The following is a 25,022-nucleotide window of genomic DNA, read 5'->3' as shown; positions in this document are numbered from 1 at the left end:
GTTACAACTTATATCATAGCAAACAAAACAAAACAAAAACTCTGTATGCTTTAAAAGGGTTAAGGGTAAAAATAAAGCTATAAAAATATTAGAAGAAGGATATGGAAGAATATTTTTATGCACTTTATGCAGGGAAGTCATTTCTCATGAACAAATAAAACCTAGAATGTAAACAAAAAGACTGACAAATTTGACTGTAATAATTAAAACCTCTGTCCAGTGAAAGATACTATAAACAATATTAAAAGATAAATGACAGAAAGGGAAATATATTTGTAATATATTAGCAACACTTTAACGAAAGTATATTATCTAAATTATGTAAGGTATTACTGAAATTAAGAAAAAGACAACAACCTAATAGAAAAACATGTAAAGTGCATATGAACAGGTAATTTCTAGAGAAAAAAATACAAATTACTTAGTTGCAATCAGGAAAATTGTAAGAAAGAAAATGAGATACACTTTTTCATTTATCAGATTGGCAAACATCAAAAGGATTAATATGAAGTATTCCTGGTGGTGGGCATGTAAATTTGGTGAAACCTCTTGGGAAGGTAGTTTGGAAACGTGTCAAAATTTAAAAAGTGACTATTCCTTTTAGAGAAAATCCAAAGTAGGAGCCTACTTTGAAGACAGTACTCTTTGGATCAATTCATTCTCAAGTTTATTAAAAGTTAATTACATTATCTCAACATAATAAAGCCCACATATTACAAGCCCACAGCTAACATCATACTCAATGGTGAAAAGCTGAAAGTATTTCCTCCAAGATCAGGAACAAGACAAGGATGCCCACTCTCACCACTTTTATTATAAATCTAACTAACGAGGTAAAAGACCTGTACTCAGAAAACTATAAGACACTGAAGAAAAGAAACTGAAAACAACACAAACAGATGGGAAGATATACTGTGTTCATGGACTGGAAGAATTAATATTGTTAAAATGATCATACTACCCAAGGCAGTCTACAGATTTGATGCAATATCTATCAAAATACCAGTGGCATTCTTCACAGAACTAGAACACATAATTTAAAAATTTGTATGGAAACACAAAAGACCCCAAATAGCCAAAACTGATTTTTTTTTTCCAAGATTTTCAATCAGTTTCAAGATTGCTTGAGAAAGAAAAACAAGGCTGGAGGTATCACACTCCCTGATTTCAAACAATACTATACAAAGCTACAGTAATCAAAACAGTATGGTACAGGCACAAAAACAGACACATAGATCAATGGAACAAAATAGAGAGTCCAGAAATGAACCCATACTTCTATGGGCAATCAATCTATGACCAAGGCCTCAAGAATACACAATGGGAAAAGACAGCCTCTTCAATAAATGGTGCTGAGAAAACTGGACAGCTACATACAAAAGAATCAAACTGGACTACTCTCACACCATGCACAAAAATACATTCATTAAAGACCTGAAGACCTGAAATGTAAATGTAAATGTAAGACCTGAAGCCATAGACTTCTAGAAGAAAACATATGCAGTGTGTTCTTTAACACTGGTCTTAGTAATATTTTTTTTGGATATATATCCTCAGGCAAAATAAACAAAAGCAAAAATAAACAAATAGACAATATCAAACAAAAAAGCTTTTGTGCAGCCAAGGAAACTATCAATAAAACAAAAAGGCCACCTACTGAATGGGAGAAGTAGCAAACAATAAATCTGATAGGGGGTTAATATCCAAAATATACAAAGAACTCATACAACTCAACATCAAAAAAACAAACAACCCAATTTAAAAATGGGCAGAGGATCTAAACAGACATTTTTCCAAAGAAGACATACAGATAGCCTACAGACACATGAAAAGATGCTCAACATCACTAGTCATCAGGGAAATGCAAATCAAAATCAAAATCACAATGACATATCACCTCACACCTGTCAGAATGGCTATTATCAAAAAGACAACAAATAACACGTGTTGGTGAGGATGTGGAGAAAAGGGAACCCTTGTGCACTGTTGGTAGGTATATAAATTGGTGCAGCCACTATGGAAAACAGTATGGAGGCTCCTCAAAAAATTAAAATTAAAAATAGAACTACCATATAATCCAGCAATTCTACTCCCAAGTATTTATCCAAAGAAAATGAAAACACTAATTAGAAAAGATATAAGCACCTCTATGTTCATTGCAGCATTGTTTACAATAGCCAAGATATGGAAGCAACCTAAGTGCCCATCAATAGATGAATGGATAAAGAAGATATGGTAAAAATATACTATGGCATATTACTCAGCCATAAAAAGAATGAAATCGTGATATTTGTGACAACATGGATGGACCTAGAGGTAATTATGCTAAGTGAAATAAATCAAACAAATACAGTGTGATATAACTTATATGTAGAATCTAAAAAACAAAACAAATGACAAACAGAAAACAAAAACAGAGTTATAGATACAGAGAACAAGTAGGTGGTTGCCAGAAGGCAGGGTGATGGCAGGAGGAAAGACATAGGTAAGGGAGACTATTTTCCAGTTGCAAGATAAATGAGTCACAGTTATGAAATGTACAGTGTGGAGAATACAGTCAATAAATATGTGATATTTTTGTATGTGCAATATTGTAACTAGACATAACTAGACTTATTGTGGTGACTGTTTTGAAATGTATAGAAATATTGAACACTATGTTGTGTAAAAGGAACTACTCTAGTGTTGTAAGTCAATTATACTTCAAAAAAAAAACCCAACTCATAGAAAAAGAGATCAGATTTGTGGTTAACAGAGCTGGAGGGTAGGGGATGGGAAATGGGATGAAGACAGTCAAAAGGGACAAACTTCTAGTTCTAAGATAAATAAGTACTCAGGATATATGTACAACATGATAAACATAATTATCACTACTACATGTTATATATGAAACTTAAGAGAGTAAATCCCAAGAGTTCTCATCACAAAGAAAAATATGTATTTTTTCTATTTAATTTTATATCTGTATGAGATGATGGATATTCACTAAACGTATTGTGATAATCATTTCATGATATATGTAAATCAAAGCATTATGCCGTACACTTTAAACTTATACATGCTATATGTCAATTATATCTCAATAAAACTGGAAAAATATTTAAAAATCAATCACATTATATAATGTTTTTGAGTGCATAAGCCAAAGATAGGAAAATATTAGTAATTAAAATAAAAGAAAGTAAGAATGACCTGGAATAGTAAGATGGCAGTAAGGAATGGAACACTTAAAATGAGCTTGAGGGAAATGTTCCTCAGACAACAGATGGATTATGCAATGCTCTCCAGAAGGCCTTGGTGAAAAGTCACTTGTGACATTCAAATGGAGATAGTGAATACATACGCATTTTGTAAATAAGTTTATGAAATAGTCAAAAGACTAAATTGGATAATCTCTTAAATATTTTGCAACTCTTCTGCTGTGACTTTCTGAACAGGTCCAAATATATTAGCAATATAATTTTGCTATTACAGGTTCAAAAGCATCATGCTACCTTGTTTCCAACATCATGTAAAATTCATACAAAAGATTAAAAATTAGTAGATGTTTTGGAGACTTATCACAGCTGGTTAGAAAAATAATCTCCAGATAAGCATGTGGAGTCCAAGCATATAAAGAAAACCCATTTTCAAGTAATTTTCAAAGCAATTTGTCAACCATGGCAGCATAATTTTATACAGATATTAAATCCTGATTTCAAGTACAAGGCATATATACTTTCCTACTTAGGAGTTATAATCTGATTTTTTAAAACCTTATTTCATATTTTATTTCCATTTTGAGATTCTTTTCCCCCTTTCCTCTTTCATGTCCAGAAACCACTAAGCCATTTAAGTACTGTGGAATGCTTACAATTCTCCACATCCCATGGAGGTAGATTATTTTCAATGGAACTATTGCTTTCTCTGTAAAATTAATCAAGGGACAGAGCGTTTAGGACATGGATACATTTCTTTTCCATCCACAGTGAACTCAGTTCTGGAGACAAATCAAATACTGACCACAGCACCTCTAGTTCCTCTGGCACCTTTAGGACCACTTTCCCCAATTTGTCCAGGAGCACCTCTGCTTCCAATTTCTCCTGTGGGCCCCATTTGTCCTTTATCACCCTGTGGATGCCATTAGTAAGAGAGAAAAGTAAGAAAAAAACAAACTTATACTCAGATTAATTAACTATATCATATACCTGAATGGCTCCAGAGGATATTCTGTAAGCAAAATTCTATAAATAGTAACTTTGCTTTAACTTAATAGTACTACAGACCACCACTGACAATAATAACATACCATCGCTACCTAGCTTACCTTAAAGATATAATTAAAAGTAATTTTGGAAAAAAGAATATCAAAAATTTTGGCCAAACAAGCAGGGAAGATATGGTGCTCATGTTGAGTTACAAATAAACCAAGTTTATTATTTTGAAATTTGTTATGCATTTATGTACGAATGCATGCATGCATGTATTTATTCCTGACATGAGAAAACACAGGCCCTATGAGAAACCTGTTTCTACAGAGAATTTCAATGCCCCAAAGATCTGTCTAATGCAAAAAGGCTCTAGTGTGCAGTTCTGTATACTCAGTATCATCACTTACTTGGTTGGAGTTTGTGTTTAAAAATCTGTAACGTTTTTGTATGATTTTACATCCTTCTGAAAACTAGTTACCTTCTGTTTTCCAATAGGCTAACTAATCATTGTCTAATACCAAAGTACAGCAGCTTTTAAACATTAAATGTTATAATTCATTTTCTGCATGTTGGAACCAACCTGTTCTATTATTGATAATCATGTAGATACAAAGAAAAATTAAACAGTGATCACAGTCAGGAAATTTTTGGTTATTCATAATAATTCACAGGCTCTCCCAAAGACACAGGCTGTTGTAAGGACCTGCACTGTCCTACTTGTAAAATCATTTAGACATAATATTATGTTTGATGAAAAGACACTTCAGTATTGGGCTTATTTTCATGGGTAAGAATGGCAACTAAAATTTACCTCATTCACTTTTATCTTTTATTATCTTATACTGCCCCCAAATTATGAAAAAGATGGACAAGGTGCATATTCACAGAAATGACAGATCCGATTTTGGGAACTAGAATATGGTGTAATTTGTAGTTAATTATAGTAAATATATTCAAAACTGTTGTAGTACAATGTGAAAATCATTTTTATGTCTCACCAATACTTGAACAAATTATTGACTCTATCCAAGGATGAATTATTCATTATATTGTGCTAAATTCTACAAAGGCATCACGTTTTCTTAGTAAAATATAAAGGAAGCAAACAAAACATATTGTTTTGTGTTTCTTAGTTAATGTATAGGAAAGATAAAATCAATCATTAACCTTTTCAATTTGGAAAAGTACAATTAAAACAAACCCAAAAACAATTCTAATATTTCTCTCCCCTAAATATTTTACTAATGTTGTTACTAAATAGCACAAATGGTATATAGTATTTTTCTTTTCTCTCTTTTCCTGTCCATGGTCTACTAAGGTAAACAGGAGAAGAAAAGGCAAAGATCTTTTCAGAAACTACAAAGTAGAAAATTTGACTTCAGATAATAAGTAATAAGGTAATAAGTACTCCTAAGTGGAATTAAATATTAATTTATACAAATGTGCCTTTTAAGCCAAATTTATCGTTCTTTATTGTTTTATCTCCAGTGCAAATAAAAACACCACAGTATGCTATGGAGCTCTGGGCACGTCAGAAGAAAGAAAACCAGCATGAAAAGACGTAAAAAAAAATTACCTTCTTCCCTGGACGACCTCTTTGTCCTGGCAGTCCCACTGTTCCTTCAGGTCCCTGAATATCGAGTATGAAAAAGGAAATACATTGTTAAAGACAGGACTAGAAAGAATGTTTAAATACTTATATCACATAATCACTGAATTGAACACTAAGTAAAAACAAGGGTTACTTCTTAACAATATTATGTTTGTATAATTATTTTAAAAGAGGTCATGATGATTTAGAAGCCCAGCTGTTACTAGTGAGCTTTCACATAAACAAACTGGCCAAGATAGACCAAATTAAACTGTTCTTAACTACAGAGGGAAAACGACTTGGTTTTAGTACACCCATTGAATTAACGATAATGTAATTAAAGTTAACCCAAATGCATCCATTTCAGCAGTTCTATGAGCTAGTATGGGTTCAACATCTTGTTGAATGTATAATACTATAACATATATCTAACATACTGTCAAGGAGAATCTTAAAATCTCAATGAAGTGTAAGATTAAGCAAATATTATTTGATCTGTGGAAAAAAAAAGGAGAGAGGGGAAATACATGGAGAGAAAAGAGACAGTCATATCAAACTGTTTAAAACAATATTTTCTCTTCAATCTGTATTTTATTTAAACAAAAGTAGACTAAAAGTTTTCAATAAACACTTTATTAAAGTAAGAAGTGGCTAAAATATTTTAAATGTCATGTGAACTTGCAGGTCAACAATGGTTAGGCTTAAATGAGATCCATAGTAAGCCAGACTGCAAGTTCTAAAATAGCTAATAATTAATCATAGCATTCCTTGCATTAGTTGGAAATGAAAATGGAAATTTCAAATTTGCGTCCCAAAGCTTGGCAAACTGCAAAAATGATGCAGACAAGAAATAAATTGTGGTTTACCACTGTGCTGCAGAGGCTCTTGATAAATATTTGTTGAACGAATAAACAGATACCTAAGGAAATGAGTCATGCCCTGTGCTCCTGAGCAAATGTTCTTCTAGCTTCAGAAAGTCCGCTCCGCCGAATTTAGAGGCCAAAGTGGTTAAGTTCTACTGCTGTAGTTCTAGCTGCATCCAGAGGTTGAAATGATAGTTGCACTAACATGAGACTTCTTTGTGGTTAACGTGGACTTTTTAAGAGAGGCTGATTAACATTCATAGAGGTTAACGATATGAGCATTTAAGTCAGACAGCTGTACTTTCATGTTCTGGCTCTGTCACCTAACGGCTATATGACCATAAGTAGACTATTTGACTTCTAAAGTCCTCAGTTTCCTGTTACATAGCAGGGATATATTAATACTTCTTCAAAGGGTTACTAAGATTGAATGAGATAATGCATTCAAAGCTTAGAAAGGAATAGACTTATACTGAAGAGCTCAATAAATGTCAGTTCTCACTAATTTGTGTTGTCTTTTTAAAGTGCATTATGTAATATTTAAAAATATATAAATATATATAGAAGATATTAAAAGGTATAATGAGCACCCATGTACCTACCACCCACTTTAAGAAACAGAAGCTACACACACACACACATACATACAACTGAAGTCCCATATATACACTTATGTTAGCAGACACATCACCTTCCCCCCTCACTCAGGTGCAACAATCGTCCTCAATTTGTTTATCATTCACATGCATTTCTTTATACTTTCACTCCATTTGTATATATTCCCAAATATTATATGGTTATTTTGCATCTTTTCAAACTTTCAATAAGCTGTGTCACACTTTATATATTCTTTTGAAATTTTTTGAACACAACATTTTGTTTTTGAAATTATTCAGTGTCTCTACTTTACTTACACTTTGTTTTCACTCCTACAGGATTACATTTTGTTATCAAACCACAACTTATTCAACCATTTTCCTAGTGAAGAATTTTTGGTAGTTTTTTTGTTTTTTCTGTTACAGATAATGCTGCAATAAACACTCTTGTACATATCACTATGTGCCCACCTCAAGAGTTTTTTGGGCGAGGGTATATACCCTGGAGTTGAATTGCTGGCTTGTAGGATATATGCACCTTTCAGTATACAAGATTTTGCCAACTTGTTCTCCAGAGTGCTTTTGCCAATTTATATTCCCAAAGCAACGTTTAATAGTTTCAATTACTCCAAATCTTCCATAATGCTTGGTACTATCAGACTTAAAATTTGTCTGTCTCAAGGGAGCAAAATGATGTATTATTTGGGATTTCAATTCACATGTCCCTGATTATTAAGGAGGAATGAATATCTATTCATACAGTAATTCAACATCTATATGTGAATCTCTAGTTCCCATCTTCTGTCCAGTATTCTACTGGGCTGTCCTTAATGTCCTGATACTTGTATTTCATTCATTCTGTATATCACAAATATCTTTTCCCGGCCTGGAGCTTATTTTCTCACTTTGTCCACTATAATTTTTCACTAACACAAATTTGAAGTTTTAATGTAGTCAAATTCATCAATATTTTCTTCTTGTTTTATTTTTTTAGTGTTTAAGAGATCCTTACTGCTTCCCCTTCCTCCATGAGGTCATAAAATATTCTCCAATTTAAAATTTTGATTTTTATAATTAGGTCTTTAATTGGGATTTCATTCTTTTGTGTGTTTGTACTTTGATGTGAAGGAGAGATTTGTTTTTTTCCATTTGGATAACCAATTGTACCAGTACCATTTACTGAATATTTCATCCTTTCCTTATAAATCTGCAATGCATAATCAATTTATTAAACTTTAAGTCTCAAAATATACTTAGATCTGAGTCTACATTCTATTTCCATTGGTCTTTTTGTCTATCTGTGAATGAATGACACTGACTAAATGACTAGCTTCAATAATAAGTTACGATATCAGGTAGGGCAAGTTCTCCCTTTCAAATACCACTCCCCACCAACATCAACAACCTGTTCTTGAAAACTGTCTTGATATTGGACCTTTGATCTTCCACACACATTTTAAAACCACTTTTCATCAATCCAGTTATATAAAAAAATCCTGTAGAGATTGTGACTGAAACTGTACTGAATATATAAGGAGGGTTAAATTTTTTTGATATTGAGTTTTCCTATCCATGAAATATCTCTCCATTTATTTAGATCTTTGTTAATAAACTACTACACACTTTTTTTTCAATAAAATTTTGCAAATCTTTTGTTAGATTTATTCCTAGGTACTTAATTTTTGCTGATTGTATTGGGTTTTATTTTTAAATGTATTTTTAAAAGTTTTCTGTTTCTTGCTGGTAGAAAAGAATGGAATCTTTTTTTGGTATATTAATTTTATATATAGCATCTTGCTAAACTCTCATGAATTCTAATAATCTGTCTGTAGATCACTTCTCTCATTTTACTGTACTGGCTGGGACTCTGAGTAAATGGGGAATAGAAATGGTAAATAGTAGTGACCTTTGCTCATTTCTTTTAAGTTTCACCATTAAGTATCATAGTCAACGTATGGAAGTTAAATTTTACTAAATGCTTTTTTTTTTTTTTTTTTCCGGTACGCGGGCCTCTCACTGTTGTGGCCTCTCCCGTTGCGGACCACAGGCTCTGGACGCTCAAGCTCAGCGGCCATGGCTCACGGGCCCAGCCGCTCCGTGGCATGTGGGATCTTCCCGGACTGGGGCACGAACCCGTGTCCCCTGCATCGGCAGGCGGACTCTCAACCACTGCGCCACCAGGGAAGCACACTAAATGCTCTTTGTTTCATCTATTGAGATGATAGTTTTTCTTCAATTTGTAAATATGCAACTTAATTTTATAATTAAAAAAATATGTTAGACCTTTGTTGCAATACTAACAGGGAATTCATAAATCCCTTTATCCTGTCAGTACTCCAAAATGGTATTGAATTCAAACACTCAGGTATCAGCTGAAAACCACGGCATGGCAATGCTACCTGCCAACCAACAATTTAGTTTAGGCATCACTGTAAGTTATACATTTAAATATCATATATTTAATATTTAAACATTATATATTTAAATATTAAGAAAAATTTGTGGATAATGCAAAAATAACAGCTCTGACATAAGTGACAAGCATAAGTAAGTTTCACAAATGTGTATAATTGAGACATTTGTTATTATTCTGAAAGATGACTTACACATTCATCTCTATCTTCAAACCTCCATTCCCTCCTCATTTTCAAGTTAATAACCTTGCTTCATATCTGAGAGATAGTAGCAATTAAACAAAAGCCATCTCCTCTTCCCAACACCCAACTTTCCAATACACCTACTTATGCACCCACATATTCTGCTTCTTTTCTCTTACAAAAGAAGTGTCTCTGTTTCCTGCCTGAGGCCAGCTCCTCACTTACACGTATAAGAAGCCTATGTCCTCTCACCTATTCAAGGCTCTCTCTTCTGAAAACATCCCCCTTTCACTTGCACTATCAATTTTTCTCTCTTGACTGGATCATTTCCAATAGTATTCAAATATGCTAAATATAACTCATTAAAAAAAAATCCTTCCTTGATCTCATGTTCTTCCCTTCCTTCCTACCTTCCTTTTGTCTTTTCCATTTTCTCATTCAATTTCTCATGTAGTTTTCTAGCAACATTTTCTGCTCCCCCTTCACAGAAAAACTTTTGAAAGACTTGTTTATGCTCATTGTCACTATTTCCTTACTCTCATTCTGTCTTCATTTGGGCTTTTGTTCTTACCACACCTCTGAAATTGCTCTTTTTCAGGTCACCAACTGACTTCCATATAGCCATCTCCAATGGCTGGTTATCCAACTCATTTTATCGGAAACTTCTTTTTCATTCTTGAAATTTTTTAAACCTTTGTTTTTATGGCAGCACACTTCCCCAGTTTTCCACTTACTTATATCTCCTTATATGCTGGCTCCTTCTCTGCCCAGCCATTTAATGTTGGAGTGCCCTCTTCTCTTTTTAGGTGATCTCATCCCGTCCCTGTGGCTTTAAAGACCATCTACATTCTAATGTTTCCTAAAATTATATCACCTGTCCTGACTGCACCACTGACTTTCTGATCTACCTTCAACATCTCTTCTTGAATTTCTAATGGGCATCTTAAACTTTGTGTGTCCCAAACTGAACTCTTGGAATTCCCTCCTTGAACCCCTAAACTGCTTCTCAGTTTTCCCCATCTCCTTTGTTAATAGGGCAATATTTTGAAAATTATTAAAAAACTTTTCTACTTTGCCTTTTTGATTACATGGACTTCATCCTATTTAGCCCAAGGGATTCATATGTATAGGGGTTGAATATATTAAGAGATGATATTTCTATTTTCTTTGTTTCTAACTTTAACATTTCACAAGCTGAGCCTGGGGCACCCAGCACACAAGGCTGTCTTAAACTGTAGAGAAGACACACTTTCCACTTATCACAGTAGAACTCTAAGGCTTTTACTAGATGGTAGAAGGATGAGGATATGACATAGGGGAAGTAAAGAGAAAGCTTAAGACTTTTTCTTTGCCCCCAGGAGAATCTGGGAAGGCAAAGAGGGAGACAGAGAGACACTGGTGTTCAGATTTCCCTCATTCTGAGTTTTGGCAGAAAGAGACCCTTGTTCCCTACTACTCATTCAGGATTCAGAAAAGGTACCTTTTCTCTAGCTATCACATGCTTTATGGCTATATCAATTTGGTTGCTCAGCAAAGTCAAAATGAGGAAGACCATATTGTTATATTTTCCTGAGCTACTCCTTGATTCCTATATGATGTAGAAGGGAACTAAGAAACACCTGGGGAGCTTGCATGTGTGTATCGGTGGCCATTACTCTAGGAAGATGTGGCTCTGTAGTAAGGGCTGAAGAGCAGACTGCTTGGGCTAGAGCTGAATGAAAATCACAGACAGACCTCAGAGGGATCTAATGATTAGCAGAGGCTGACAGGCTATTTAAGCAAGGGAACACCCCGCAAAAAGAAATGAAAATTACCAGCTTAGAGACATCATCATCAACGGCCACGAGGGTGGGCAGTAAGCAAACTGACAAGGGACATCATCACGTCCCAATCAGTATGAATAACACCTGCCTCTAGATCTAAGGCCTCCTCGTCTTTGTCACCACAGCAAACACAGACTCAATATTAGAAAGGAGTAAAAGAGGGAGGTGGAAGATGGGTACATCTGAGAGACTAAGCATCATAAGAGTCTGAGCACTACCTAAAGAGACGACTAAATTACAGGAACAGATTAAGCTTTCAACTGAATTGGATATAAAAATTTTCTGTCTCCCCCAATGCCCCAACCACTCCTCACTAATCAGTAAGTTAGGGCTTGTGAGGAAAACCATATGAACCTGAAATAAAGAAATTACATATTTGCAAATGTGTAAGTACCAACTTGTAACCCTATTACACACTTAATGGTATGATCAACCACTCCGTTGCTCTGCCTAAAAACCAGGATTTATTCTTTATTATATTGTCCCTCTTTCTCAACATCTAAACCATGAGCAAATCCAGTCAACTCTATCTCCAAGATGTCTTGAATCTGATCATTATTTACTCGCTCTGTTGCTCCCCTGCGTTCCAGACCACCCTATCATTTTTTCATCTACACGACCCCCACAGACTTCTAAGTGGTTTGGTCCACTTTTACCCTTACATTCCATTTCTTCGAAATAACACAAATGATCACCAACAATGTTAATCAAGCATCTCTCCCTGTGTAAAACCTTCCAGATGGCTGTCCATTGCAAGTAGAGTAATCTTCAAACCTCTTATCATGGTCTATAATCCCCTACATGATCTGCCTCCCTCCTATTTCTCTGACATTGTGTTTACCAGTTATTTACTATACTCTAGCTACTTGACCACCACCACCCCCTTTTTATAAACAGAGCATTTAATAAATGCCCTTTCTACCTTGCAGCATTTGCATTAGGTGTTTCCTCTGCCTAGAAAGCTTTTTTTCAGATATTCACATGACTGGCTTCTTATCCTTAGGCATCTGGCTCAATGTAACCTCATGTAATCCTTCTGTGGCCATCCCAATTAAAGTAGCCCCTTTATCAGGACATTCTCTATCCCATTACTATGTTTTATTTTCTTCATAGCACTTATCACTATCAGAAATTATTACTCTTGTTCACACTGCCTTTCCACACTACATGTTGCATGACAGCAGAGACCTTGTCTGTTTAGTTCATTGTTGTAACATTAGTGCCCAGAACTGTGTCCAGCATATAATTGATGCTTAATAAATATTTAATAAATGAATGATAGAATGCATGCCCAAAGTAGAAAATATTTAGCCTTAATCAGACAGTAGCTAGTCTGCTAGGTATTTATTTGTAAATAAATAACACCTTAAAGAACATTTACTATCTGTTGGAAGTAAAACCAAAGTTCGTGAATAAAAGGCAAAGGGTAGTGGCAGATTTTTATACTACCTTTTAGCTTCTAGGAAATAGAACATATGGATCTACTAGGAACCTTTTGCACAGTAAACTTTCATACATATTTGAAGAGCTCATTATGTGTGAGAAAAGGGGTTACCTGTGCTCTAAGCTGCATTTTCTTCTGTCATTATAATCAGAAAGATCTCCCCTGGTTCTTCTGTTCACTTTTTTCCTCTTTAAAGATAGTTTGTTTTTCTTTTGGGGAGTGGTGGTGGTAAACCTCCATTGATATTAGGCTGGTTTATTTTCGTGCTGGTTCTGAAATGTGTAAGTAATATTTTGCTCCAAAATGTTGGGTTTTAAAAGTTTAACAAGACGCACTGCAACCCATTTGTATAATTAGAGGCTTGCAGAAGAGACTGGAAAAAAAAGCAGCAGTTTCTACAATGTGCATGTTTTAATAGATTTCTTCAATGATTGAAGAAATAAGAATGCTTTTAAATAAATGTCATGTTGACAGATAATAGTTGGCTTGATGTTCAGCCTACTTATAACACAGAGGAAGCATTTGGGATTCCCTACTGATTATTTTAAACTTTGTTGAGAGTAGCTGTATTGTCTCAGAAGTAACACATCACATATATTTTTAAAACAATTTTATTGAGATATAATTCACATACCATATTATAAATCCATTTAAAGTGTACAGGTCATGGTTTTTAGTATATTCACAGAGTTGTGCAACCATCACCACAATCAATTTTAGAATCAATTTCCATCATCCCAAAAAGAAACCCTGCACCCACTAGCAGTGACTACCAGTTTCCTCCCAACCTCCCCAGCCCTAGGCAACCACTAATTCACTACCTGTCTCTAGAGATTTGCCTATTTGGGACATTTCATATAATATGTGGTCTCTCATGACTGGCTGCTAGGCATAATGTTTTCAAGGTTCATCAATGTTGTGGCATGGATCAGTATATTACTTCTTTTTTTTCCAAATAATATTCCATTGTGTGAACATACTACATTAACTAATAGACATTTGTTAACTGATGACCATTTGTGTTGTTTCTACTTTTTGGCTATCATAAATAATGCTGCTATGAACATTCATGTAAATGTTTTTGTTTGAATCCTGTTTTCAATTCTCTTGGGTATATACCAAGAATTGATGGGTCAAATGGTAACTCTGTTTTTAACATTTTGAGAGACTGCCAAACTGATTTACAAAGTGGCTGCACAATTTTACACCCCACCAAAGGATTCCAATTTCTTTACATTCTCATCAACATTTGTTATTTTCTGTTTTCTTTTCCTTATTATAACCACCCTAGTGGATGTGAAGCGGTATCTCATTGTAGCTTTATTTGCATTTTCCTAACAGCTAATGATGTTGAGCATCTTTTCATGTGCTTATTTGCCAACTGTATATTTTCTTTGGAGAAATATCTGTTTAAAGACTGCTCATTTTTCAATTGGGTTGCCTTTTTATTATTCAGTTGTAAGAGTTCTTTATATATTTTGGATACCAGTACCTTATCATATACAATTTGCAAATAATATTTTCTCCCATTCTATGGGAGTCTTTTCACTTTCTTGATGGTGCTCTTTGATGCATAAAACTTTTAATTTTAATGGAGTACAATTTATCTATTTTTCCTTTTGCTACTTGTAATTCTGGTGTTATCTAAGAAGGCTTTGCATAACCCAGGGTCATGAAGGTTTACTCCTATGGTGTCTTCCAAGACATTTATAGTTTTAGCTCTTACATTTAGGTCTATGACACAGTTTGAGTTAATTTCTGTGTATAATATAAGGGAGGATCCAACTTAATTATTTTGTGTGCGGATATCCAGTAGTTCGAGCATCATTTGTTGAAAAGACCATTCTTTCCCTCATTTAATTGTCTTGGTACATCACATGCTTTGGTAATTCAAATTTATTTTATCTATTTCTTTTTCTTGGAATTTATTTTATCCCTTGCGATAGCCAATAACACTAGACATTGTTAAACAAAGTTTGGAAGTTATAGAGAGTGCTCCCATCAGAGACAATGTTTTTCTTCTGCTTGAAACCTTTCAGTGGCTTCTTACTACACTTTAAATAAAACCCAAATTTTTACCATGGTTTAAAAGGTCCTTCATGATCTGCTTTCTACATATTTCCTCAAGCTCATCCAAACAACTTTTCACTATTCACTATGCTATAATAGCTCCCTTTAACTTTTCCAAAAATACCTAGATCATTCTCACCTCCACATCTTGGCCCTTGCTATTCTATCTACCCTGAAGGATGTCCCAAAGTTCTCTGCATGACTGGCTCCTTTTCACTCCTCAGGTCTCAATTCAATCCTCCCCTATCTAGAGAAGACGTTCCTCACTGCCCTGGTGTAATAGTGTCTCTATCCATACTAGCTTCCCCCTTCCCCTAACCAGTTGTTCTTTATCATCAGCCTGTTTATTTTCATCATTGCATTTATCACAACCTTCAATGATCTCGTCTAATGTCAGTTTTCTCCATGATATTATCAAATCTGAGATCAGGAACCTTGCTCCTCTCATTCCCCGTGGTGTCCCTAAGGCTTAGCAGAGTTCTTGGCAGAGTTCTCTCATTGAAAGAACTCATAAACTTCACTGAATTAGTGAATGGACAAATACATTTTAGAGAGTCACAGTTTGTAAGGCTAACATAAATTTAGAAACATCCAAGCTAATGCTTTTTTAAGGCTAAGCTTTCTGTCTCAAAAAAGCCTATATAGAAGCTACTATGTTAAATAGACATGCAAGGATCTTTTCTGATTCAAGCAGGAAAAGAAGGAGCAAAGTCCTACCAGTTCAGCATCTTCCCTGGCACAGTCTTCTTGGGGTGTTCTGCATAGTTCCAACCCCTTTATTATGTGTAATGTGTAAACCAAGAAACCAAAGAATGACTCACCCAACAATGTACAGCTCTTTAGTGAAAGAGCAGGGGTTTCAACAATTCTTGCACAGTGGTCAGTGCAGGGTTCTTTCTATTATGTGCTGCTTTGCAACACAACAGTTCAGAACAATCAATTCTAACACCAGAGTCATATGAATCATTCAGAAGGTAAGGATTTAGATAATCCTTTACTCCTTAACGCCACTGACCTCAAATTTCCAAAGTGATTATTTTTCAGGGCTACCAAGGAAACTGTCTTAGAAAGAAGAGTCAGGTATACTTCATTCTTTTCTAGCTGCTGATATTCATTTCTCTCATCTTTCTGACTTCATTTTTAAGAGTCTATCGGAAAAGCCTCTTAGAAAAGCATGCATTATTTTATTTTAGCTTCTCTTAAGATATTCACCTCAACCTAATATCATACCACCCTAGACAGATGGGAAAATTAACACTTCAATAAATCCAATCAAGTTTTGTTGTAAAGGAATAAAACGAGATAATTTCATTTATATATACTCAGTTTTGGAGTGCACAGCTTCACCTCTGTTTAGATCTTAGATACCAGAATGATAGACTTTTTAAGAAATGAATGAAGGACCATAAGTCAGGCAGATGTTTCTTCTGAGAAACTTCCAAACTATTTTCCTCATATAGAGTTATGCATTTAGACAACTGAATATTTTAGAACAGAACTCAAGCATAAAATACAAAATATTTTCCTTTGTTCAAAGAGTCTAAATCTTGGATTTGGGAATTTGTTACTAACGTTTCTCTTGCCTTATTTTTCAAACCAGATATCATTTTCCAATCTTTTAGAAAGAAGAACATCTCTTTCTTGTTTATTTTTTAAAGAATTTTTAAGGTAGCATCTTTGTGACATTGCCTAAGGAAGAATTTTTCTGAAGTGCAAAAATAAATCCAACATCAGGCCGTCTGATTAAGCAATAGTTCCTTGGATCAGAAAATTCTTTTGAAAAAATATGCTGTGGTATTTTTATTAAGTTTATGAGCTAAAAGGCATTTAAAATTCCAAGGAAACAACAAAAAGAATAAAAAAGAAACACACATGTGTTGTTACTAAAAAAGGCACCAAAGATGTGTACAAGAGGATTATTCCTGGAAAAATTATGAAGCAGATGAAATTTGTGTTTATCATTTTTCCATGTTTTGTTTTGATCCCCTTTTTCATCTCTGCTCTGCCCATCACCATTTGTCATACTGTGTCATCCCTCTCTGGGATTTCTGCCTGTGTTGTCCTATGGCATGGTTAGGCCTTTCTTTTTTTTAAGTTCTGTGTCCCCCCCCACCTCCCCCCATCAACTTTAGCATTCTCTTAGGGAACTAAGCTAGTTGACTGAAAAATAAGTCCATGTTAAAACATTAATAACTATTAATAACTTTCTTATATAAAAACAAATTTGATAAAAATTCTCAGGAAGATAACTGCACTTTCTTGGCACTTGATACTTGGCTTCTCTGTGGGTCTAGCCCTGATGAGTCCTCTAAAATAATGAAAACTACCATGAACCTTAGAAAGGCAAAAGATATGCCCAAATCTCTAGAAGTATGGCTTAGAACCTGAGGGTGAGGCTGAAGCATGTCCTTGAACCACAGAGACTGAGAAGAACATTAGAAGGGTAAGAGGAGAGGTTTCATTTGGATTGCACTGTATTTCCCCCAGGCACAGCACCACACAGAGTGATCCCCTTGGCCTATAGTTTCTCTGTGGGAAAAGGAGAATCCAAAGTGGATATTCAGCTCCCCTACTGTTGCAGGATGCTTCCAGGGTTGCCCAGTCAGGTCTTCATGAGGATCATTTGGGGAACCTGGGGGCTTGACCACTGGGGATCAGATAGAGATGGGGAAAGGGGGCATGGCTTATAGCAACCAGCACTCGAATGTTGATGGACTGCATTCCTGCTTGTAGTAGCACCTGAGCAGAGATCCTAGCCAGGGATCTGTAGACCTTAGCTGGTGGCTCTGTCTGGCCAGGGAGCTTGGTTGGCAGTTCTGCATGATTTGTGTCCCCCCAAAAGTGGTCATACATGCTCTTGAGCCTGTCATGTGGCCCTGCCTGGGCAAGGGAGTAAATCTGCAACCCTGCTCAACAGCTAAGCATAGACTCCCATCCTGCTCGACCAGAAAGACTGGCCAGAGAACTTAGGCGGCTGTGGGGTCCATACTACAGCCTTGCTCAGGCAGAGAGCCAAGCCAGCAGCCCTGTCCAACTGTTGAGCATAGCCTCTGGCCTGTCATGACCAGGGAACCTGAACAGTGACCCTGTGCAGGCTTGGAGCCCAGTCTAAGGTACTTCCCAGTTATGGGGCCCAGCTAACAGCCCTACCTAGCAGCAGAGTTTCACCTGTGGCCTTGTCCAATTACTAAACACAGCCTGTAACCTCGCCCAGGCAAGGTAACCCCATCTTACCATGGAGCATTATCTGTGAGATGCAGCTGGAGGCCCCACTTGACCAGACAGCCTGGCAAGTGACCTCATCCAACAAAGGAGCACATCCAGTACCCAAACTGATCACAAAGCATAGTCTGCAACTCTGCCCAAACTTGGGGCACAGCCTGTAACTCCATTCAACAGTGAAACCATGTCAGTGGCCCCACCAGAACATGGAGTCCTGCCAGGGCCACATCCGGTTAGAGAGTACAACGTGAGGCCTTGCCCAACTGCAGAATCCAACAAGTGCTACTGTCCTTCCAGGGAACACAGCCTGAGACCATATCCTACCAGAGGTAACTACAGAACCCAGCTAATGGACCCATCTGACTGTGAAGTCCAGCCAGCACCCCTACCCAACGAGGATGCCTAGTTAGTGGTCCCACTACAATGTGGAGCCTAGCCAGCTGGCCAACCCAACTGCAGAGACCAGCCAGTGGCAACTCTCCCCTTGCCTCAGAACATGGGTAGGAACCTAACCAAACTGGAGACCTCAATAGCAAGCTGTGTATGTCCACAAATGCTACAAGCTGATCCATCCAGTTCCCCCTAAGCAAAGCCGACTAGTGAAGGCCTTTCCCTGCCAAAACAAACCTGTAAAGTCTGGAAGAGGAGACCACTTATTCAAATGTGTAAATACCAATGCAAAGATACTATGAGCATAAAGAATCAGGTAAACATGACAAGACCAAAAGAAACTAATAAAGCTTCAATAACTGACACTAAAGAAATGGAAATCTATGAACTACCTAACAAAGAATTCAGAATAATCCTCTTAAAGTTCAGTGAACTTCAAGAACACACACAGATAACTAAATGAAATTAGAAAAACAATGCATGAACAAAACGAGAAGTTCAACAAAGAAATAGAAACCATGTGAATAAATAAAACAAAAATCCTAGAGATAAAGATTGAACTGAAGAACTCAACAGAGTTTCAAAAGCAGACTTGACCAAGCAGAAGAATCAGTGAACTCAAAGATAAGTCATCTGAAATTATCCCAAGGAACAAAAAGAAAAAAGGATGAAAAAGAATGAAGAAAAGACTATGATACTTAAGGGACTGTGTGAAATAAAACAATATTGTGTGAATACTGGGAGAATAAAAAGAGAAAAGAGCAGAAAGACTACTTAAAGATATAATGGCTGAAAACGTCCTAAACTTGGGGAGAGAAATAGACATCCAGATTTTTGAGGCTCAAAAATCCCAAACAGGTTAAACCCAAAAAAGGTCACTTTGAGACACATTATAGTCAGCCCTCAGTATCTGCGGGTTCCACAACTGCAGAGTCAAACAACTGTGGATCAAAAATGTTACCAAAAAAATTCCAGAAAGTTCCAAAACAAAACATGAATTTGCCATGAACTGACACTGGTTTACACAGCATTTATACTGTATTTAAAACTATTTACATAGCATTTATATTATATTAAGATTGTAAGTAATCTAGAGGTGATTTAAAGTATATGAGAGAATGTATGTAGGTTATATGCAAATACTATGCCATTTTATGTAAGGAACTTAAGCATGTGCAGATTTTGGTACCTGTGGGGGTCCTGCAACCAATCCCCTGTGGATACTGAGGGATGACAGTAACTATATTGTCAAAACAAAGAGATAATTTTAAAAGTAGTAAGAGAAATGTGACTCATTACATAACGGAGCCTAAATAATACTATAAGTAGGTTTCTCAGCAGAAATTTTGCAGACCAGGAGAGAATGGAATAACATCTTCAAAATATGGAAAGGAAAAAAAAGAACCTGTTAACCAAGAACACTATACCCAAAAAGCTGTCCTTCAGGAATAAAGGCATGATAAACACTTTTCCAAACAAACAAAAGCTGAAGGGTTTATCACCACTAAATCTGCCTTACAAAAAATGCTAAAGGGCATTTTTGAAGCTGAAATATAACATTGTAAAAACATATAAATGTGTGAAACTCCCCACTAAAGGTAAATATATATTCAAAGCCAGATTCTCTAATATTGTAATGGTGGTACATAAATCACTTACAATTCTAGTTAAAAAGTTAAAAAACAAGTTTATTAGAAATAACCATAATGGGATTGGTTCAAGATGGTGGAGTAGAAGGACGTGTTCTCACTCCCTCTTGTGAGAACACCGGAATCACAACCAACTGCTGAACAGTCATCGACAGGAAGACACTGGAACTCAGCAAAAAAGATATCCCACATCCAAAGACAAAGGAGAAGCCACAATGAGATGGTAGGAGGGGCGCAATCACAATAAAATCAAATACCATAACTTCTGTGCGGGTGACTCACAAACTGGAGTACACTTATACCACAGAAGTCCACCCACTGGAGTGAAGGTTCTGAGCCCCACGTCAGGCGTCCGAACCTGAGGGTCCGGCAACAGGAGTTGGAATTCCTAGAAAATCAGATTTGAAGGCTAGCGGGATTTGATTGCAGGACTTAGACAGGACAGGGGGAAAGAGACTCCACTCTTGGAGGGCACACACAAAGTAGTGTGCACATCGGGACCCAGGGGAAGGAGTATTGACCCCCCAACAGAAACTGAACCAGACCTACCTGCTTGTGTTGGAGGGTCTCCTGCAGAGGTGGGGGGTGCCTGTGGCTCACCACAAAGACAAGGACACTGGCACCAGAAGTTCTAGGAAGTACTCCTTGGCATGAGCCCTCCCAGAGTCCATCATTAGCCCCATCAAAGAGCCTGGGTAGGTGTAGTGTTGGGTTGCCTCAGGCCAAACAACCAACAGGGAGGGGACCAAGCCCCACCCATCAGCAGACAGGTGGATTAAAGTTTTACTGAGCTCTGACCACCAGAGCAACAGCCAGCACCACCCATCACCAGTCCCCCCATCAGGAAACTTGCACAAACCACTTAGATGGCCTCATCCACCAGAGGGCAGATGCAGAAGCAAAAAGAACTACAATCCTGCAGCCTGTGGAACAAAAAACACATTCACAGAAAGATAGACAAGATGAAAAGGCAGAGGGCTATGTACCAGATGAAGGAACAAGATAAAACCCCAGAAAAACAATAAATGAAGTGGAGATAGGCAACCTACCAGAAAAAGAATTCAGAATAATGATAGCGAAGATGATCCAGGACCTCGGAAAAAGAATGGAGGCAAAGATCAAGAAGATGCAAGAAATATTTAACAAAGATCTAGAAGAATTAAAGAACAAACAAACAGAGATGAACAATACAATAACTGAAGTGAAAAATACACTAGAAGGAATCAATAGCAGAATAACTGAGGCAGAAGAACGGATAAGTGACCTGGAAGACAGAATGGTGGAATTCACTGCTGTGGAACAGAATAAAGAAAAAAGAATGAAAAGAAATGAAGAAAGTCTAAGAGGCTTCTGGGACAACATTAAATGCAACAATATTTGCATTATACAGGTCCCAGAAGGAGAAGAGAGAGAGAAAGGACCCAAGAAAATATCTGAAGAGATTATAGTCGAAAACTTCCCTCACATGGGAAAGGAAATAGCCACCCAAGTCCAGGAAGTGCAGAGAATCCCATACAGGATAAACCCAAGGAGAAACATGCCTAGACACACAGTAATCAAATTGGCAAAAATTAAAGACAAAGAAAAATTATGGAAAGCAGCAAGGGAAAAATGACAAATAACATACAAGGGAACTCCCATAAGGTTAGCAGCTGATTTCTCAGCAGAAACTCTACAAGCCAGAAGGGAGTGGCATGATACACTTAAAGTGATGAAAGGGAAGAACCTACAACCAAGATTACTCTACCCAGCAAGGATCTCATGCAGATTCGATGGAGAAATCAAAAGCTTTACAGACAGGCAAAGGCTAACAGAATTCAGCACCACCAAACCAGCTCTACAACAAATGCTAAAGGCACTTCTCTAAGTAGGAAACACAAGAGAAGAAAAGACCCTACAAAAACAAACCCAAAACAATTAAGAAAATGGTAACAGGAACATACATATGGATAATTACCTTAAACGTGAATGGATTAAATGCTCCAACCAAAAGACACAGGCTTGCTGAATGGATACAAAAACAAGACCTATATATACATGCTGTCTACAAGAGACCCACTTCAGACCTAGGGACACATACAGACTGAAAGTGAGGGGATGGAAAAAGATATTCCATGCAAATGGAAATCAAAAGAAAGCTGGAGTAGTAATACTCATATCAGATATAATAGACTTTAAAATGTTACAAGAGACAAGGAAGGACACTATATAATGATCAAGGGATCAATCCAAGAAGAAGATATAACAATTATAAATATATATGCATCCAACATAGGAGCACCTCAATACATAGGGCAACAGCTAACATCTCTAAAAGAGGAAATCGACAATAACACAATAATAGTGGGGGACTTTAACACCTCACTCAAACCAATGGACAGACTGGTCCAAACAGAAAATTAATAAGGAAACACAAGCATTAAATGACACAACAGACCAGAGAGATTTAATTGATATTTATAAGACATTCCATCCAAAAACAGCAGATTACACTTTCTTCTCAAGTCTGCACAGATCATTCTCCAGGATAGATCACATCTTGGGTCACAAATCAAGCCTCAGTAAATTTAAGAAAATTGAAATCATATCAAGCATCTTTTCTGACGACAAGGCTATGAGAATAGAAATCAATTACAGGAGAAGATCTGTAAAAAATACAAACACGTGGAGGCTAAACAATATATTACTAAACCAAGAGATAACTGAAGAAATCAAAGAGGAAATCAAATACCTAGAGACAAACGACAATGAAAACACGATGATCCAAAACCTATGGGATGTGGCAAAAGCAGTTCTAAGAGGGAAGTTTAGAGCTATACAAGCCTACCTCAAGAAACAAGAAAAATCTCAAATAAACAATCTAACCTTACTCGTAAAGGAACTAGAGAAATAAGAACAAACTAAACCCAAAGTTAGTAGAAAGAAAGAAATTATAAAGATCAGAGCAGAAATAAATGAAATAGAAACAAAGAAAACAAAAGCAAAGATCAACAGAACTTAAACCCGGTTCTTTGAGAAGATAAACAAAATTGATAAACCATTAGCCAGACTCATGAAGAATAAGAGGGAGAGGACTCAAATCAATAAATTTGAAATGAAAAAGGAGAAGTTTAAACAGACCGCAGAAATACAAAGCATCCTAAGAGACTACTACAATCAACACTCTGCCAATAAAATAGACAACTTGGAAGATATGGACAGATTCTTAGAAAGATATAACCTTCCAAGACTGAACCAGGAAGAAACAGAAAATATGAACAGACCAATCACAAGTCATGAAATTGAAACTATGATTAAGAATCTTCCAACAAACAAAAGTCCAGGACCAGATGGCTTCACGGGTGAATTCTATCAAACGTTTAGAGAAGAGCTAACACCCATCCTTCTCAAACTCTTCCAAAAATTTGCAGAGGAAGGAACACTCCCAAACTCATTCAATGAGGCCACCATCACCCTGATACCAAAACCAGACAAAGATACTACAAAAAAAGAAAATTACACAACAATATCACTGGTGAATACAGAGGCAAAAATCCTCAAGAAAATACTAGCAAACAGAATCCAACAACACATTAAAAGGATCATACACCATGATCAAGTGGGGTTTACCCCAGGCATGCAAGGATTTTTCAATATATGCAAATCAATCAATGTGATACACCATATTAACAAACTGAAGAAGGAAAACCATATGATCATCTCAGTAGATGCAGAAAAGGATTTAGACAAAATTCAATACCCATTTATGATAAAAATTCTCATACTTGGGTATAGAGGGAATCTAGCTCAACATAATAAAGGCCATATATGACAAACTCATAGCAAACATCATTCTCAATGGTGAAAAACTGAAAGCATTTCCTCTAAGATCAGGAACAAGACAAGGATGTCCACTCTCACCCCTACTGTTCAACATAGTTTTGCAAGTCCTAGCCATGGCAATCAGAGAAGAAAAAGAAATAAAATGGATACAAATTGGAAAAGAAGAAGTAAAACTGTAACTGTTTGCAGATGACGTGATACTATATAGAGAGAATCCTAAAGACGCCACCAGAAAACTACTACAGCTAATCAATGAATTTGGTAATGTTGCAGGATACAAAATTAATGCACAGAAATCTCTTGCATTCCTATACACTAATGATGAAAAATCTGAAAGAGAAATTAAGGAAACACTCCCATTTACCACTGCAACAAAAAGAATAAAATACCTAGGAATAAACTTATCTAGGGAGACAAAAGACCTGTATGCAGAAAACTATGACACTAATGAAAGAAATTAAAGATGATACCAACAGATGGAGAGATATACCAGGTTCTTGGATTGGAAGAATCAATATTGTGAAAGTGACCATACTACCCAAAGCAATCTACAGATTTAATGCAATCCCTATTAAATTACCAATGGCATTTTTTACAGAACTAGAACAAAAAATCTTAAAATTTGTATGGAGACATAAAAGACCCCAAATAGCTAAAGCAGTCTTGAGTGAAAAAAACGGAGCTGGAGGAATCCGACTTCCTGATTTCAGACTATACTACAGAGCTACAGTAATCAAGACAATATAGTACTGGCACAAAAACAGA

At 36.3% G+C, this 25,022-nt stretch overlaps 1 protein-coding gene and 1 long non-coding RNA gene across 9 annotated transcripts in view; one reads left to right on the top strand and one right to left on the bottom strand.

Annotated features, from left to right (window-relative positions):
- Window positions 1-7,007, top strand: part of LOC114898377 — a 28,498-nt gene extending 21,491 nt beyond the window's left edge. Inside the window, exons 3-4 of one of the 2 annotated variants that reach the window (XR_003794347.1) lie at window positions 5,509-5,587; window positions 5,679-7,007. This is a non-coding gene — a long non-coding RNA (uncharacterized LOC114898377). The remainder of the gene's footprint in view (window positions 1-5,508; window positions 5,588-5,678) is intronic. The other variant, XR_003794348.1, reaches the window with a different exon arrangement.
- The window catches only part of COL24A1 (collagen type XXIV alpha 1 chain), a 425,611-nt gene that overhangs the window by 86,157 nt on the left and 314,432 nt on the right, over window positions 1-25,022 (bottom strand). For all 7 annotated transcript variants that reach the window (XM_029227745.1, XM_029227744.1, XM_029227743.1 and 4 more), the window contains 2 exons: window positions 5,767-5,820; window positions 4,003-4,110 (listed from right to left, as the gene is read on the bottom strand). In XM_029227745.1, coding sequence (XP_029083578.1) covers window positions 4,003-4,110; window positions 5,767-5,820 — 162 coding nt within the window. The remainder of the gene's footprint in view (window positions 1-4,002; window positions 4,111-5,766; window positions 5,821-25,022) is intronic.

Source organism: Monodon monoceros, unplaced genomic scaffold (assembly GCF_005190385.1).
Source record: "Monodon monoceros isolate NGI ecotype Baffin Bay Population unplaced genomic scaffold, NGI_Narwhal_1 Super_Scaffold_18, whole genome shotgun sequence".
NCBI classification, from domain to species: domain Eukaryota; kingdom Metazoa; phylum Chordata; class Mammalia; order Artiodactyla; family Monodontidae; genus Monodon; species Monodon monoceros.
Note: the sequence above shows the minus strand (reverse complement) of the source record. Positions and strands in the feature narration are given on the sequence as shown.